This window comes from Cryptosporidium ryanae (genome assembly GCF_009792415.1).
Source record: "Cryptosporidium ryanae isolate 45019 chromosome Unknown contig_23, whole genome shotgun sequence".
Lineage (NCBI taxonomy): Eukaryota > Apicomplexa > Conoidasida > Eucoccidiorida > Cryptosporidiidae > Cryptosporidium > Cryptosporidium ryanae.
In genome coordinates this window covers 184,921-197,151 of record NW_027125500.1, presented here as the reverse complement: position 1 = coordinate 197,151, position 12,231 = coordinate 184,921, and the positions used below count along the sequence as shown (strand labels likewise).

General features: G+C 31.2%; 5 protein-coding genes across 5 annotated transcripts; 3 read left to right on the top strand and 2 right to left on the bottom strand.

The window, feature by feature from the left end:
* Positions 1-307: 307 nt before the first annotated feature.
* Positions 308-1,846, top strand: FG386_001378 (uncharacterized protein; the record flags this gene model as incomplete). The annotated part of the gene is made up of 1 exon (XM_067340771.1): positions 308-1,846. The coding sequence occupies one exon, from the start codon at positions 308-310 to the stop codon at positions 1,844-1,846; it is 1,539 nt and encodes a 512-aa protein (XP_067198820.1).
* Positions 1,847-2,424: 578 nt separating this feature from the next.
* On the bottom strand, positions 2,425-5,373 carry FG386_001377 (uncharacterized protein; the record flags this gene model as incomplete). Its single annotated transcript, XM_067340770.1, has 1 exon — positions 2,425-5,373. One exon carries the CDS (start codon positions 5,371-5,373, stop codon positions 2,425-2,427), a length of 2,949 nt encoding a protein of 982 aa, XP_067198819.1.
* A 472-nt stretch (positions 5,374-5,845) lies between these two features.
* On the top strand, positions 5,846-6,259 carry FG386_001376 (uncharacterized protein; the record flags this gene model as incomplete). Its single annotated transcript, XM_067340769.1, has 2 exons — positions 5,846-5,934; positions 6,076-6,259. 2 exons carry the CDS (start codon positions 5,846-5,848, stop codon positions 6,257-6,259), a joined length of 273 nt encoding a protein of 90 aa, XP_067198818.1.
* A 490-nt stretch (positions 6,260-6,749) lies between these two features.
* Positions 6,750-8,669, top strand: FG386_001374 (ADA2 protein with a ZZ finger; the record flags this gene model as incomplete). Its single annotated transcript, XM_067340767.1, has 1 exon — positions 6,750-8,669. One exon carries the CDS (start codon positions 6,750-6,752, stop codon positions 8,667-8,669), a length of 1,920 nt encoding a protein of 639 aa, XP_067198816.1.
* Positions 8,670-8,782: 113 nt separating this feature from the next.
* Positions 8,783-11,689, bottom strand: FG386_001373 (uncharacterized protein; the record flags this gene model as incomplete). Its single annotated transcript, XM_067340766.1, has 1 exon — positions 8,783-11,689. One exon carries the CDS (start codon positions 11,687-11,689, stop codon positions 8,783-8,785), a length of 2,907 nt encoding a protein of 968 aa, XP_067198815.1.
* Positions 11,690-12,231: the final 542 nt, after the last annotated feature.

Below are 12,231 nucleotides of genomic sequence, written 5' to 3'. Positions count from 1 at the left end.
TTTCTATCGTATAAACTATCTCGTGTTTTTAAATATATAATATTAACAAAAATGGAGTTTTGTGGTTAATAGAGTATACAAAGGATATAAATAAACTATTTTATGTAAATTAAAAAAGGAGAATTTTTTTAATAACAACTTTATTGAAAATAAAACAATAATACTGGAGATTATTAAGTTTTTGAAGGTTAATTTAGATGAAACAAGTTTTGTGTTGCTTGATCGAGTATAGACCTTAAAAATTAAATAAATTTGAGAAATATTAATGATAAATACAGTAGGAAAGTAGTAACTAATAGTTATTGAAATGTTTATATCATTATTTTTAAGATTCTTATTATTAAAGTCAATGGTTATTGGCCTACCATCATCAATAGGAAGCAATAATTACAATGTAAGACCACAAGATAGTAAATTGTTTAACTATGACGTATACGATATTGTTAATTGTGAAAAATACGGCCTTTGTCCAGAATATTACAATTTTTGTAGTGAACCAAGGGTATTTGAAAAAGTTAGGGGAATACCAAAAATAAACGGAAAAAATTATGAATCTTTGGAATTAATACAAGTGCAGTCAATAATAAGACATGGTGCAAGAACTCCAACGAAATACCATAAATGTTGGGAAGGTCTTGTTCAATCATGGAACTGTGAAGAACTAATAACGACAGTTCAAGCGTCTGCATATGACATTAGAAACAATACACAAACACTGGAATTTTCAAAACACTATGATATAAGGCAATGGGAGAATAATTTAAACGGAACCTGTAAAATGGGTCAGTTAATTTCCCAGGGTTATGAGCAACATAGAATTAATGGTAGACTGATAGCAAATGCTTATTTTAAAAACAATAACGACAGTTTAGTAACTAAAAATGGTTTGATCATAGGAGACAATTATAGAGACGAAATATATATTCGTTCATCAGATATGCAGAGAACAACAGTTTCAGCAGCAGCGCTATTTACAAGTTTGTTAGAAGAGGTCATAGGTGTAAATAAAACCTTTGATGAATTTCAAAAATTTCCTCTACATACAATGGACATTCAATCGGATTACTTATTTGCAAACGCAAATGTAGAAAACTTAACTGATCATTTGCGTTCAGCATTGAACTCTGACGAGTATTTTGATGTGGTTGAAAAACACCAAAAACTATACCAAGAGCTGGAGTTGAATGTAAAAACAAATAGATTAAGGGATTTGTGGCCGGGTGATTTAATGGACTGCATAATGACAACCCTATGTACTGGAAATTACAAAAAACTACCTAGAGGCTTTATCAACAATAATTTACTAAACAGAACAATATCGGCAATAGAAGAAGAATTATTTGTTATTTACACATGGAACAACTCGGTGCTTTCTAAATCAGAAATGAGTCGACTACTGTACGATATTAGGGATTATATCTTAAACATTATTATGTTTTATGAACACAAAGAGAATAATAATGGTAGTTTGAATGTAATATGTAGTAATCAAAGTGCATATAATATTAACAATACACATTCTTTTTTGATTAAACCATTGTGTGATAAGTATAACGAAACGAAATTGAATAACACCATTCAAGTAAATACACCCAAATTTATATTATTTTCTGGACATGACACGACTATAATACCTACACTAGCATCATTAAAATTATGGGATAACCACTGGCCACCATATGCGTCTACGTTTATAATAGAAATATACAAAAAGTCTAATGTGTACAGAGGTGATAGAGACATTGAGTATGCTCTCCCTTATTACTGTAGGTTGGTATATAATGGAGAGGTAGTTACAAATAAAATAAAAAGCTGCAACGAAAGTGAAATTTGCCATGTAAGTTAAATAAATAAGCGTTATTAACTGCACATTACTAGATTATAATATCTCAAAAATTAATCGAATTGAATTTTTACTTTTTAACATCCAGATATCAAATTTCTTTGAAATAAGTAATTTTGCAAAGCAAATTGAAAAGGGGTATGATGAAATTATGTCGATAGACAGCCATGATTATAAAAGTAGTCGCAATGGCGACGAACTAAATAACATAACTGAAATATTATTTAGTGAAAACAATAATAACACCAACTACATTGTTTGGTTTTTAATAGGATTTATAACATGTGTAATAATATTATATATAATAAAGGTAAGTAGCGATCATATACTGTTTTAATGACATGGGTAACTTTCCACCTGAAATTTTGTTCAAAATAGGGGATAAGATTTATAACATCAATGCTTATTGGATTTAATGTTATTAATAGGAACATAAACAATGCAAATGACAATTATCAGGCATTATAAGAATAAAGCAAAAGGATATAAATAAAGCTAAGTGTACGAGTGTCAAATATATACTAAAAAATGACACGTAATTAATGTCACTGATATTTTTCTATTTATCGTTAAACAATGTATTAATTGTCTTTGAATAAAGTATCTAAAGTTAAGTCTATAGCATCAATTTTGTTATTAATTTGGTCACTGCTTTTTTTTGATATCTGACTAGACAAAAATAAGTAATCCAAAATGTACGCCTTTTGGTTTAAAGAAGACAAGTGTGACTGTACTTTAGTATTGTATGATCTAAATATTTTTATTATCTGTGGAAAACCCTCTACCTTGTACAACTCATTGTAGTCTATATTTGTTAGTACAAGGTACATCAATGAATTTGAAAGCCATACCGATTTTGAGATGGTTATCCATTCTAAAATGAATTCAAATAAAGTAACCAGTTCAGATTTACTCAAGCTTTTGATCCAAGCACATAAATTAGAGTAGTTTACTGAATCTAACGCGTTTTTCTTAATATCGCTGTTATCATAAATTAAAATGTTACTTCTGGAATCGCTATCTTCGAAGTTTCCTCCCTTTTTTAGCAGCTTCTCAAGTATTAAATATGTTTTATGCAGCAATTTTTGGTTTAAAGATATATTTAATGCATCAATGTAATCTTTTCTGTTAAATAACAAATCTATTCTGTTTATATCCTCTATTTTCTTGAGATTCTTAACGTTCTCCTCATTTTCAACCTCTAATGTGTTATCCCTCCAGAATATCAATTGTGAATCTGATCCTCCAGTAACCATGTATCTGGTTTTGGCTAGTTTGCTGTTACCCCTACTTGAACTTTCATTGCAATCTGACTCATATTCTTTAAGTACATTTAAAGTCCAGATTTTTTCTTCGTGAGCAGAAAATGTCTTGATGCATTCTCCTGTATTTGTATTCCAAAGTTTAACTAGACCATCCAAACCACAAGACAATATCTGTATTCCATTTCCGAGAAAATCAACTTGAAGTACGGATCCGTCGTGGCCTTGAAGTGTTTTGATGCAGGTAAATGTATTTATATTCCATATTTTAATGCTTCCGTCAGAAGAAGCAGTTGCTATAACCTTTTCTATTGGAGAGAAACTACTTTGCCATATACCACTCAAATGCCCTTTACAGGTACCTATTTGTCTTAACTCAGGAAAAGATAACAATTTAAGAGTCTTGTCTTCAGAACTTGTTGCTATAATTTTATCATTATGGGAAATATTAATATGATTTATTTCCTTCTTATGAGCAACTATATTGTAAATAGCAAGTATGTCGTTTTTACTCTTTGATTTATTCTTTTTAAATAAACTTGCTATATTCCAACCTTTTAAAGTATTATCATTTGACGCAGAAAATAGAAAATAACCATTGTTCCCGGGAACAAAAGGCTTTTTCTGAAATGATAGTGCTGTTATTATAGAGGTATGACCAACCAGAGTCGCTAAACACTCGTTATTCTCAATAGACCATATTTTAATAGTCATATCTTTTCCACCAGTAGCAAGGTACTTGCAACAATTCGAAATGTCCATTGTTAGAACTGTGCTCTTGTGTCCTATAAATGAGGAAATATAATGTGGTGAATTATTAATGGATAACAATTTGGGTGTTTCTGTACTATCCATTACAATACAATTGATTATTTTGCTTGGATTATTGGTCAAATAGTCATCTTCCTCTTTTTTAAGTGCTAAAAACTCATCTTCAACTTTATTTTCATACATTCTATTTTCATTGCTTCTTAAAAATAGAGAAAGCTGAATGTAGTCTGGTATATCTCCAAACATTATCGTATACAATTTGAAAGTTGGATATTCCAGAATCACGATATTCCTATCCTCCGTGATTAATATTAAGAAAGACTCGAGACAAAAGTCCGACATGTTTTCATTATTTTTTTTTCTATCTAAAAACATATACAGTATTGCAGACTCGTTTAGTGAATACTCTTTAGGAGTGATTGATTTTATCACCTTGTTGTTTATTGGATTCCAAATATTTATTCCTGATTTTTCTTTACCTGCTATTATAAACCATGGACACTTGTTTTCCTCCTCATCACCAAAATCATACAAATTGCTATTTGTGCATTTAACAGAAAATATAGTCTCGGTTGAATGTATTTGTTTTATTGGAAGAAAATTAACGCTATTATCACTATTATTTTTGCCGTTATCGCCTTTTCTCTTTTTATTCTTCTTTAAAGTATTATCTTCATCCTCAATTTTCATATTTGAAAGTAGACCTATTTTATCAGATCCCGGAAGCTTATCTAAGTCCCAGATGCTAATCATATTGTCAGCGCCTGTTGTGAGAAGACCTCCCAATGAATGTAAACCTGTTTCAAATAAGTCGAATGAATGTATTACTGAATAATGTGAATCAAGCTTAACTACTAACTTTCCAGTTGTTAGGTCATGCACTCCAATTATTCCCTCTACACATGAAGAAAAAAGTAACCATCTTTTTCCGTGAAATTTTAATTTAGTTATTAGTGACTTGTGTAATTTAAATACGTGAGTCGTAAAACCACCAAATGCGTCATATATCTGTATTGAACCATCAGTACCTCCTGTTGCAACGTATTGTCCTGTAGAGTCAAACTCTATCTCATTTGTTGTTAATTGGCTCGATTTCCATGATCTTATATATGTGAAATCAATTGATCCTATTGAATTTTTGTTATTTTCTTCGTTTTTTTCAATTTTAAATGATATTTTCCATAATCTGAAGATTCCCTTCGGCCCTATTGTCACCACATTCTTGCTATTTAAGCCTTCTGAAAACAAACCAAACGTCAGTATCTCCTCTGAATGTTCCGTTCCAACCGTTTTCTCCGAGTCGTACGGGCCTATTGAACCTATTACAAATGGTCCTTTATCCAATGATATTACTAATATGCATCCGTCACATAATGTATAAATCGTCTTCGTGGTATTGTCATATTCAACCTTTCCTCCTGTATACAGTTTCTTGAATATCTTCTCCTTCTTCCAGGAGGACGAAAGTAAGTGATTATTTACCAATTTTTCTGCCATTTTTCTTGACAATAACTATAAAATTAAAGAAACAGTTCCTATCAGGTGAAAACTCTTTTTTTGATGTTTTTTATGCCTTACAGCGAATATACCATCTATATTCTCATTTAATGTTCATACAAATGATTGTTACTGGACTCATGTATTACATAATGAAACAGAGTTCAGTGAAAACAAAAATAACAAACTATGATTTCTCTCAATACACAAACGGCTTCTTTTTTGAATAAAAGAAATATTTAATGCGAAAGTAAAAACAAAAAAGAGCAACCTGAAAGCATACAATCACCACTGACTCTCCTTCTATCTATTTTTGCCTCTTGGGGTTTGCCGCCTTCTACATTCAAGGCATGGAAATATATTCAGCTATTCGGCGGTAAGTGCTAATAGTTTTCAAGTTTAAGTATTAAAAAACAAGTTTCGTATTAATTCTTATGGTTGTTTTGTTTGATTGATATCGGAACGGGTTTAAATGGATACAGAAAACAAGTTAATTTACTCTCAGTTAGAGCGTCTACACAGCAAATATCAAGGAACCGGGCACATTAATCAAACAAGAAGGTAAGTTGTGGTTCTTCAAGAGAATGGCTAAGAGTTATTTTTATAAAGGAAAGAAGGCTTAAGCTTACTTTAAGTTTCTTGTCTTCTTCCAATGTATCAAAAGTTTAAGCTTAACTTTGAGTTATTTTTTCATTTTTTTAGTGAATGGGGCGATAACATTCTAAGGGATACTGCTTCCTCTAACGTTTCACATCAGTCGAGGTTGTCGTACTTTGCAATTGCTGAAAACAAAAGTAAGATGAGAATTAACTTTAGAATGTTAGAGTCGATGATTCCTGCTAGTCATTCTCCAGAAATGAAGGGAAAACGAGATGAAGTGATGTGAATGTTTATCAGCACCCTTCATTTTAGCTTTTAAATTTTATATTCATCTTTTTTTTTTTACCAAAAATACTTAGTGTTTTATTTGGTAGCTAACATAATTATTCTCTTTTTTCCAAATCACTCAATGTGCATGACTTAGTTCAACCATTACCCTAGGCGCCATTCATGTGCCATATGTAGGTACCGATACCAATATGAATACAATGAAAAATCTGGCGCCAATGAGAAATTTTAAAGCGTATAATAAACTGTAGAAACAGGAAAAAATAACGAAATTACATATTTAACATTTCCATATCAATATTTGATCTTGTTTTTGTCTCTTTGATTGAAACTTAGAGGATTCGTTTTAAATTAAGATAATATTTATGGAAAATAGAAGTTAGTGTAAGTATTTGTAATTAGGAAGGGAGAAAAGAGGGAATACAAAACATTAAAGTTTAATACTATTACTTCGTGAATGAGTTTTTTGTAGATGGAGTTATTTAAAAATGAAGGAGGCAAAAGAGGGAGAGAATAACAGCTTGGATAGGGCACCAGATGAGGCGTTGAATTTAATAGGAGAGGACATTATACATCCAAATGGATTAAACTTGTTAAACACAGTTGAAATATCAACATTAAGTGATCCTTCTTTAATAAAAAATGACTTATCTGAGTTAATGGAAAAAAGTTTGAGGGAACTGGAGGACGTTTCAAGAAAGGACAATGAAAATAACGCTGTTATAGACGATTTGAACATTATTGATGGAAAATTTAGATGTGACGTTTGTAAAAAGGATACATGGGACTACAGAATAAGATGTGCAGAATGTACTGAATATGATTTGTGTTTGGATTGCTTTTGTCAGGGAAAATTTAGCAATAATCACAAACCGGATCACAAGTATATTCCAATAGGTAGATATACATTTAACTTACTTACAAACAATTGGACGGCGGAGGAAGAACTACTTTTAATGGAGGCAGTCTCTAGGTATGGCCTAGGAAATTGGTCAGAAATATCGAAGTATATAACAGAAGGTCCCGCGGGAGTGTTTTCGCTACACCAAAAATCGCAAAAGACAGGATATGGCCATTCAGCCGATGAGTGTGAGAAGCACTACAATGAATTTTACTTAAACAGCCAGACAAAGCCACTTCCGGACACAAGGAATTATTTGAAGTTGTCAAGTAAGGATCATAATTCCAATGAAAAAATGTCGGATGTGGGGATTAAAGATGAAGTTTCAAACTCAAATATTGAGAACGACAATATTAGCGAGGTTAAGGGAGATAACACCACAGTTAAAGATGAATCAGATATTCAACAGATAAAAAAGCAATTTTTTGGAAGATCAGGAAATAAAACAACAAGTAATTCAGGATCTTCAAGTAATTCAAAACCAAGTACGAACGTAGTGGGCTACATGCCACTAAGGGGCGACTTTGACGTTGAATATGATAACGATGCTGAACTGTTACTGGCAGATATGGAATTTAGGGATCACGACACTCCTCAAGAAAGGGAATTAAAACTTCAAATACTTGAAATATATAATTCAAAACTAGATGAAAGAACTTATAGAAAAAGATTCGTAATAGAAAGAAACTTACTCGATATTAAACAACAACAACAGAAGGAGAAGAAGAGAACAAAAGATGAAAGGGACCTCCACTCATTTTTGAAGCCAATATCTAGATTCCAAACAGAAGAAGAACAAGAAAAGTTGGTTTCATTATTGATTGAGGAGAAAAGAATAAGAAATCATTTGCAAAAGGTACAAGAATGGTGCAGTATTGGAATTAGAACATTGGAAGAAGTAAAAAGATACGAAGAGGAAAAGAAAAGAAGAGAGGATATTAAATGTAAAATTATCAATCAAAATAAGAACTTTTCTGTACCTGCTGTAAGTACTAATAGTATATCTGGCGTTAACGGTAACAATTCTAATCTCTTGACTGCCCCTAATGGTCTTGGACTTGGTAATGTAAAGACTCAACCAAAGTCAACAACCCCATTTGTGTATGAAGGACAGGCTAGAACAATTAAAAGACAACAAAAAAATAATAATTTGGGCATAAATAATTCTGGTAATAATGCATCATCTCCGAATATCCAAGGACAATCTACTATCCCAATAGAAAGCTATCCAGGTGCTTCTTTGTTGACCACTCAGGAAAAGGCATTCTGTGATCAAATACAACTTCCACCCATTTTTTACATTCTTTCCAAGAGAATACTCATGCAAGAAGCTAAATATCAACTTGGTTTATCTAGTAGAAATAGAAAATCCCTTTCAGGAGGTGTTGATAGTGGTATTCAAAATTTGAATCATCTATCGAAAGATGATTTCTCAAGAGTAATTAGATTAGATGCTCAGAGGGCCGGACAACTGTATGATTTCTGTTTATCATTTATAGATAAATAAATAATTAAAAATAAACTAAAACTGGACAATTGATTATATATTTTTATAATTTTTCTAGAATTAATAGGAGTATTAAATCATATTAAAAAGATGCAGATTACTGCTTTAAATGCTTATTTTGAATGCTGTATCTCACATATATTTCTAAATAAATCCCCGGATTGTTGTATGCAATAAGCCTTTATATTTTCGCATCTATTATTAAACTCGCTTGAAACATACTCCTGCTCTATTTCACTTTGTTTTTTGTTTGATGAGAATTTGCCTCGTAAATTCTCAAGATAGTTGCATATTAAGAATACTGTATGTGAATTTCTACCGATATTTCTTCTATCCGACGTTACTTTGTCACAAACTCTAGTGGATACGTCTATCTGTATGTAATATTCTTGTTTGCTTTTGTAATTCCAGGTCAGATTACATAACTTAACAAACTCCTTATCCAAGAACAAATTGGGATTAAAGTAAATTAAACAGATCTCCATTAGTACTATTTTGGATATCTCATAATTATTAGTTGGCGTTATTGAGTCTCCAAATAAATTGATCAATGTATAGGAGTGAAAAATAGGAACTATCGGATTCAATAGTGAGGAAATTCTCGTCTCCTTTAATTCTTTTATATATGAATATGAAGACAACACCGTAAATGGCATGTACTTAATCTTCTCACTTAAAACTAGTACCATTGTTGGAATTCTTTTTGTCTCTAATATATTACTCAACAAAAGCCTTTCTGTTTTAACCACTAGGTTTGATACATGTAAATTCAACGCTTGTAAACTATATTGTGATAATCTTAAAAGAAACAGAACAAATTTTAATGATGATTTTTGTATTGGCTCCATTAAATCTGCATTGTATTCGTCACTTAAAATATCTTGTGAAATAAACAAAAACGGATTGCATTCATCCTCTAAATTATCTTCACTATTGATATTCTCGTGTTCGTCGCTATTTAGTGCATTATAATCATCATTTTTGTCTCGATAATCATTATTGCTGTAATCTTGACCATTTTCACTCTCTTTTTCGTTTCTCAAATAATTATCCTTTTGCTGAGAATAAGGTATTAACTTTGCATTTCTGCAGACATTCACCAGCAATTCAAGTGGGTTCAAAGTTAATCCTAATTCTATATTGCTTATGAACAAAGCTCTTATTACATGTATAGAATTTTGTACATGGTCCACTGCCTCAAATAGTTGAAATAGATCATTACTTAGGTAATCAATGTCACTGTTATCTGCTATTGTTTTCTTTAAAAATTTTTTATACTCAATTCTTTGTTTTCTTTGGTCTGGCAAGTTTATTAATCCTAATAATAAGTCGTCAAGTATCCGGGCCTTTTTTAGCTCTACGGGCAATTGTTCTCTATTTGTAAGTATATTTAACAATTCGCAAGATTCCAATTCCCGTTTTAACTTATTTTTGCTATCTGATACAATTCTCAATTCAGGCTCAGATTTGTTTTCAATAACATCTCCAACAACATTTTCTTCATCGACCTCTTCTGTCAAATGTTTATCCTTAAACATACTGTTGTTTGCTATAAATAAAGCATCAACTACTGAATTGATAGCCATATTCTTTTGTATTACATAATCTTCACTTGTATTAGTATCGTCCCCGTACTCCGATTCTAATAAGTAAATGAGTGAATCCCAAGATTCTTGACACTTAAGTGGATATTCAATCAAAAAATGATTTCCTTCACTAGACAAATTCTTAAATATAATTTGATTATTAATTGCATATATCAGATACTGTAACAGGAGTTTTTTGAATAAACCTTCTTTTCGCATTTCGTATCTATCATATACAAGTTTTGATTCATTGCATGCCTTTAACCATTTTATAAACAACTGGTTCCTAATTTTGTCGTAACTAGAACTTAACCTTCTGATTACACTGGCTTCCGTTGAATCCATAGATGGCGATTCGTCTTCCCTCTCTGATTCGCTTCTGTTGATTTCCACTCCTTCTTCGTTTTTTTCTCGCCTTTTTAACATGTATATATCATCTAAAATTCCATTATCTTCATTCTTTTTATTGTGAGCTCTCCTAAAGTTTCCTATTATTACTGGTATTACAATCCTTGACTTGTTAATGTTTGCCCTATTCCAACAGGGCGTGTTCATTATATTTATCATTAAGTTTACAAATAGTTGCCTGCTAGTGATTCCAAAAGAGTCAATTACAAACATGTATGATTTTCCATTATCTCTATTCCTACTCCTAGTAAGGGTAATTAGTTTTATACATAAACTGCTTATTGCTATATTAACCGGTGTTTCAACCTCATCATTTTCTATTTTTTCTCCAACTTTACTTTCTTCAAATTCACTCAGTTTCACACTGCTGCTCTCTGAATCTGAATTCTCCATCCCATCTCTGTTAGTCTCATTTTCTGAGTACGAATCTTCGTCTAACAATTTTTTTTTTTTTGTCAACTCTTTTGTGTGTACCTTCAACACTATGATTACGGAAGAATCTTTCAGTTTCTTATAACTTGTCCTGATGGACTTGTACAGATCCTTGAATTCTGTGCTCTTTTCCACATACAATACAGGACTCGATAAAACTGTTGAGCCGCTCCAAATTCTATAAAACCATGAGTGGACTTTTGAATTTAATATGTATTCTTTTACCACATTCAACATATATCTTTTGTATAATTTTTTAGATCTCTTCTTATAAAGTCCATTTCTACAATAATCCTCCCCACATTTTACATCAATACCTTCAAAGTATGATTCATAGATATACGGATTATACAACAATGTTGAATCAAGTTCGTATCTATTTTGATTGTTTATTAACGAATATGACTCCTCGTTTTTCATTCCCACACTCAAATCTAGCTCTCTGATATAATTAAGTCCTGAAGATTCAAAACTATTATCAAAATCATTATCTAAGTTCCCGGCAATTCCAAAGCTGCCATCGTAATCTATACTACTGCCACCTGTCAGTATGAACTTTAATAATACTAACGATAATATTACGAATAAACACATTTTCATTCAATTGTTCTGATAAAATTAATACATTTCTATCACAAAGATATGTTGACGTACTATTTTTGCTTCTTTAGTTAAATTCTTACAACATTTTCAATATTATTCAGTTTGCAACTATTACTTTTTTTTGACATTTTATATGTATAATAATATTTACACACAATACACACAAAGGCGCCTAAACCAAAAGGCGGCGAATGAATTAGATGCAAGTTACTAGGTAATCAAATAATATCAACACTACATGAAAGTGGTTTTTTGAATAAGTATAAATTATAGTGGTATGCATTTAAGCTAAAACTAGTATATAAACAAGAGGCATATGTATACATTTTTGACAGTTAATTAATTTACTCAAATAAAATATTTTCTTGTAAAATTTAATTAAATAAACAACGCAAAGTGTTTGTGATAGTCACCTTAATATCTATCAGATACAGATTAATATTGTATATTGATTCTTAAATAGTTTGCTGGCTATTGCCCAAAGTTATAATTCGCAAGGTGTTTATTCGCTCCCCACTAACACTATTAAAGGC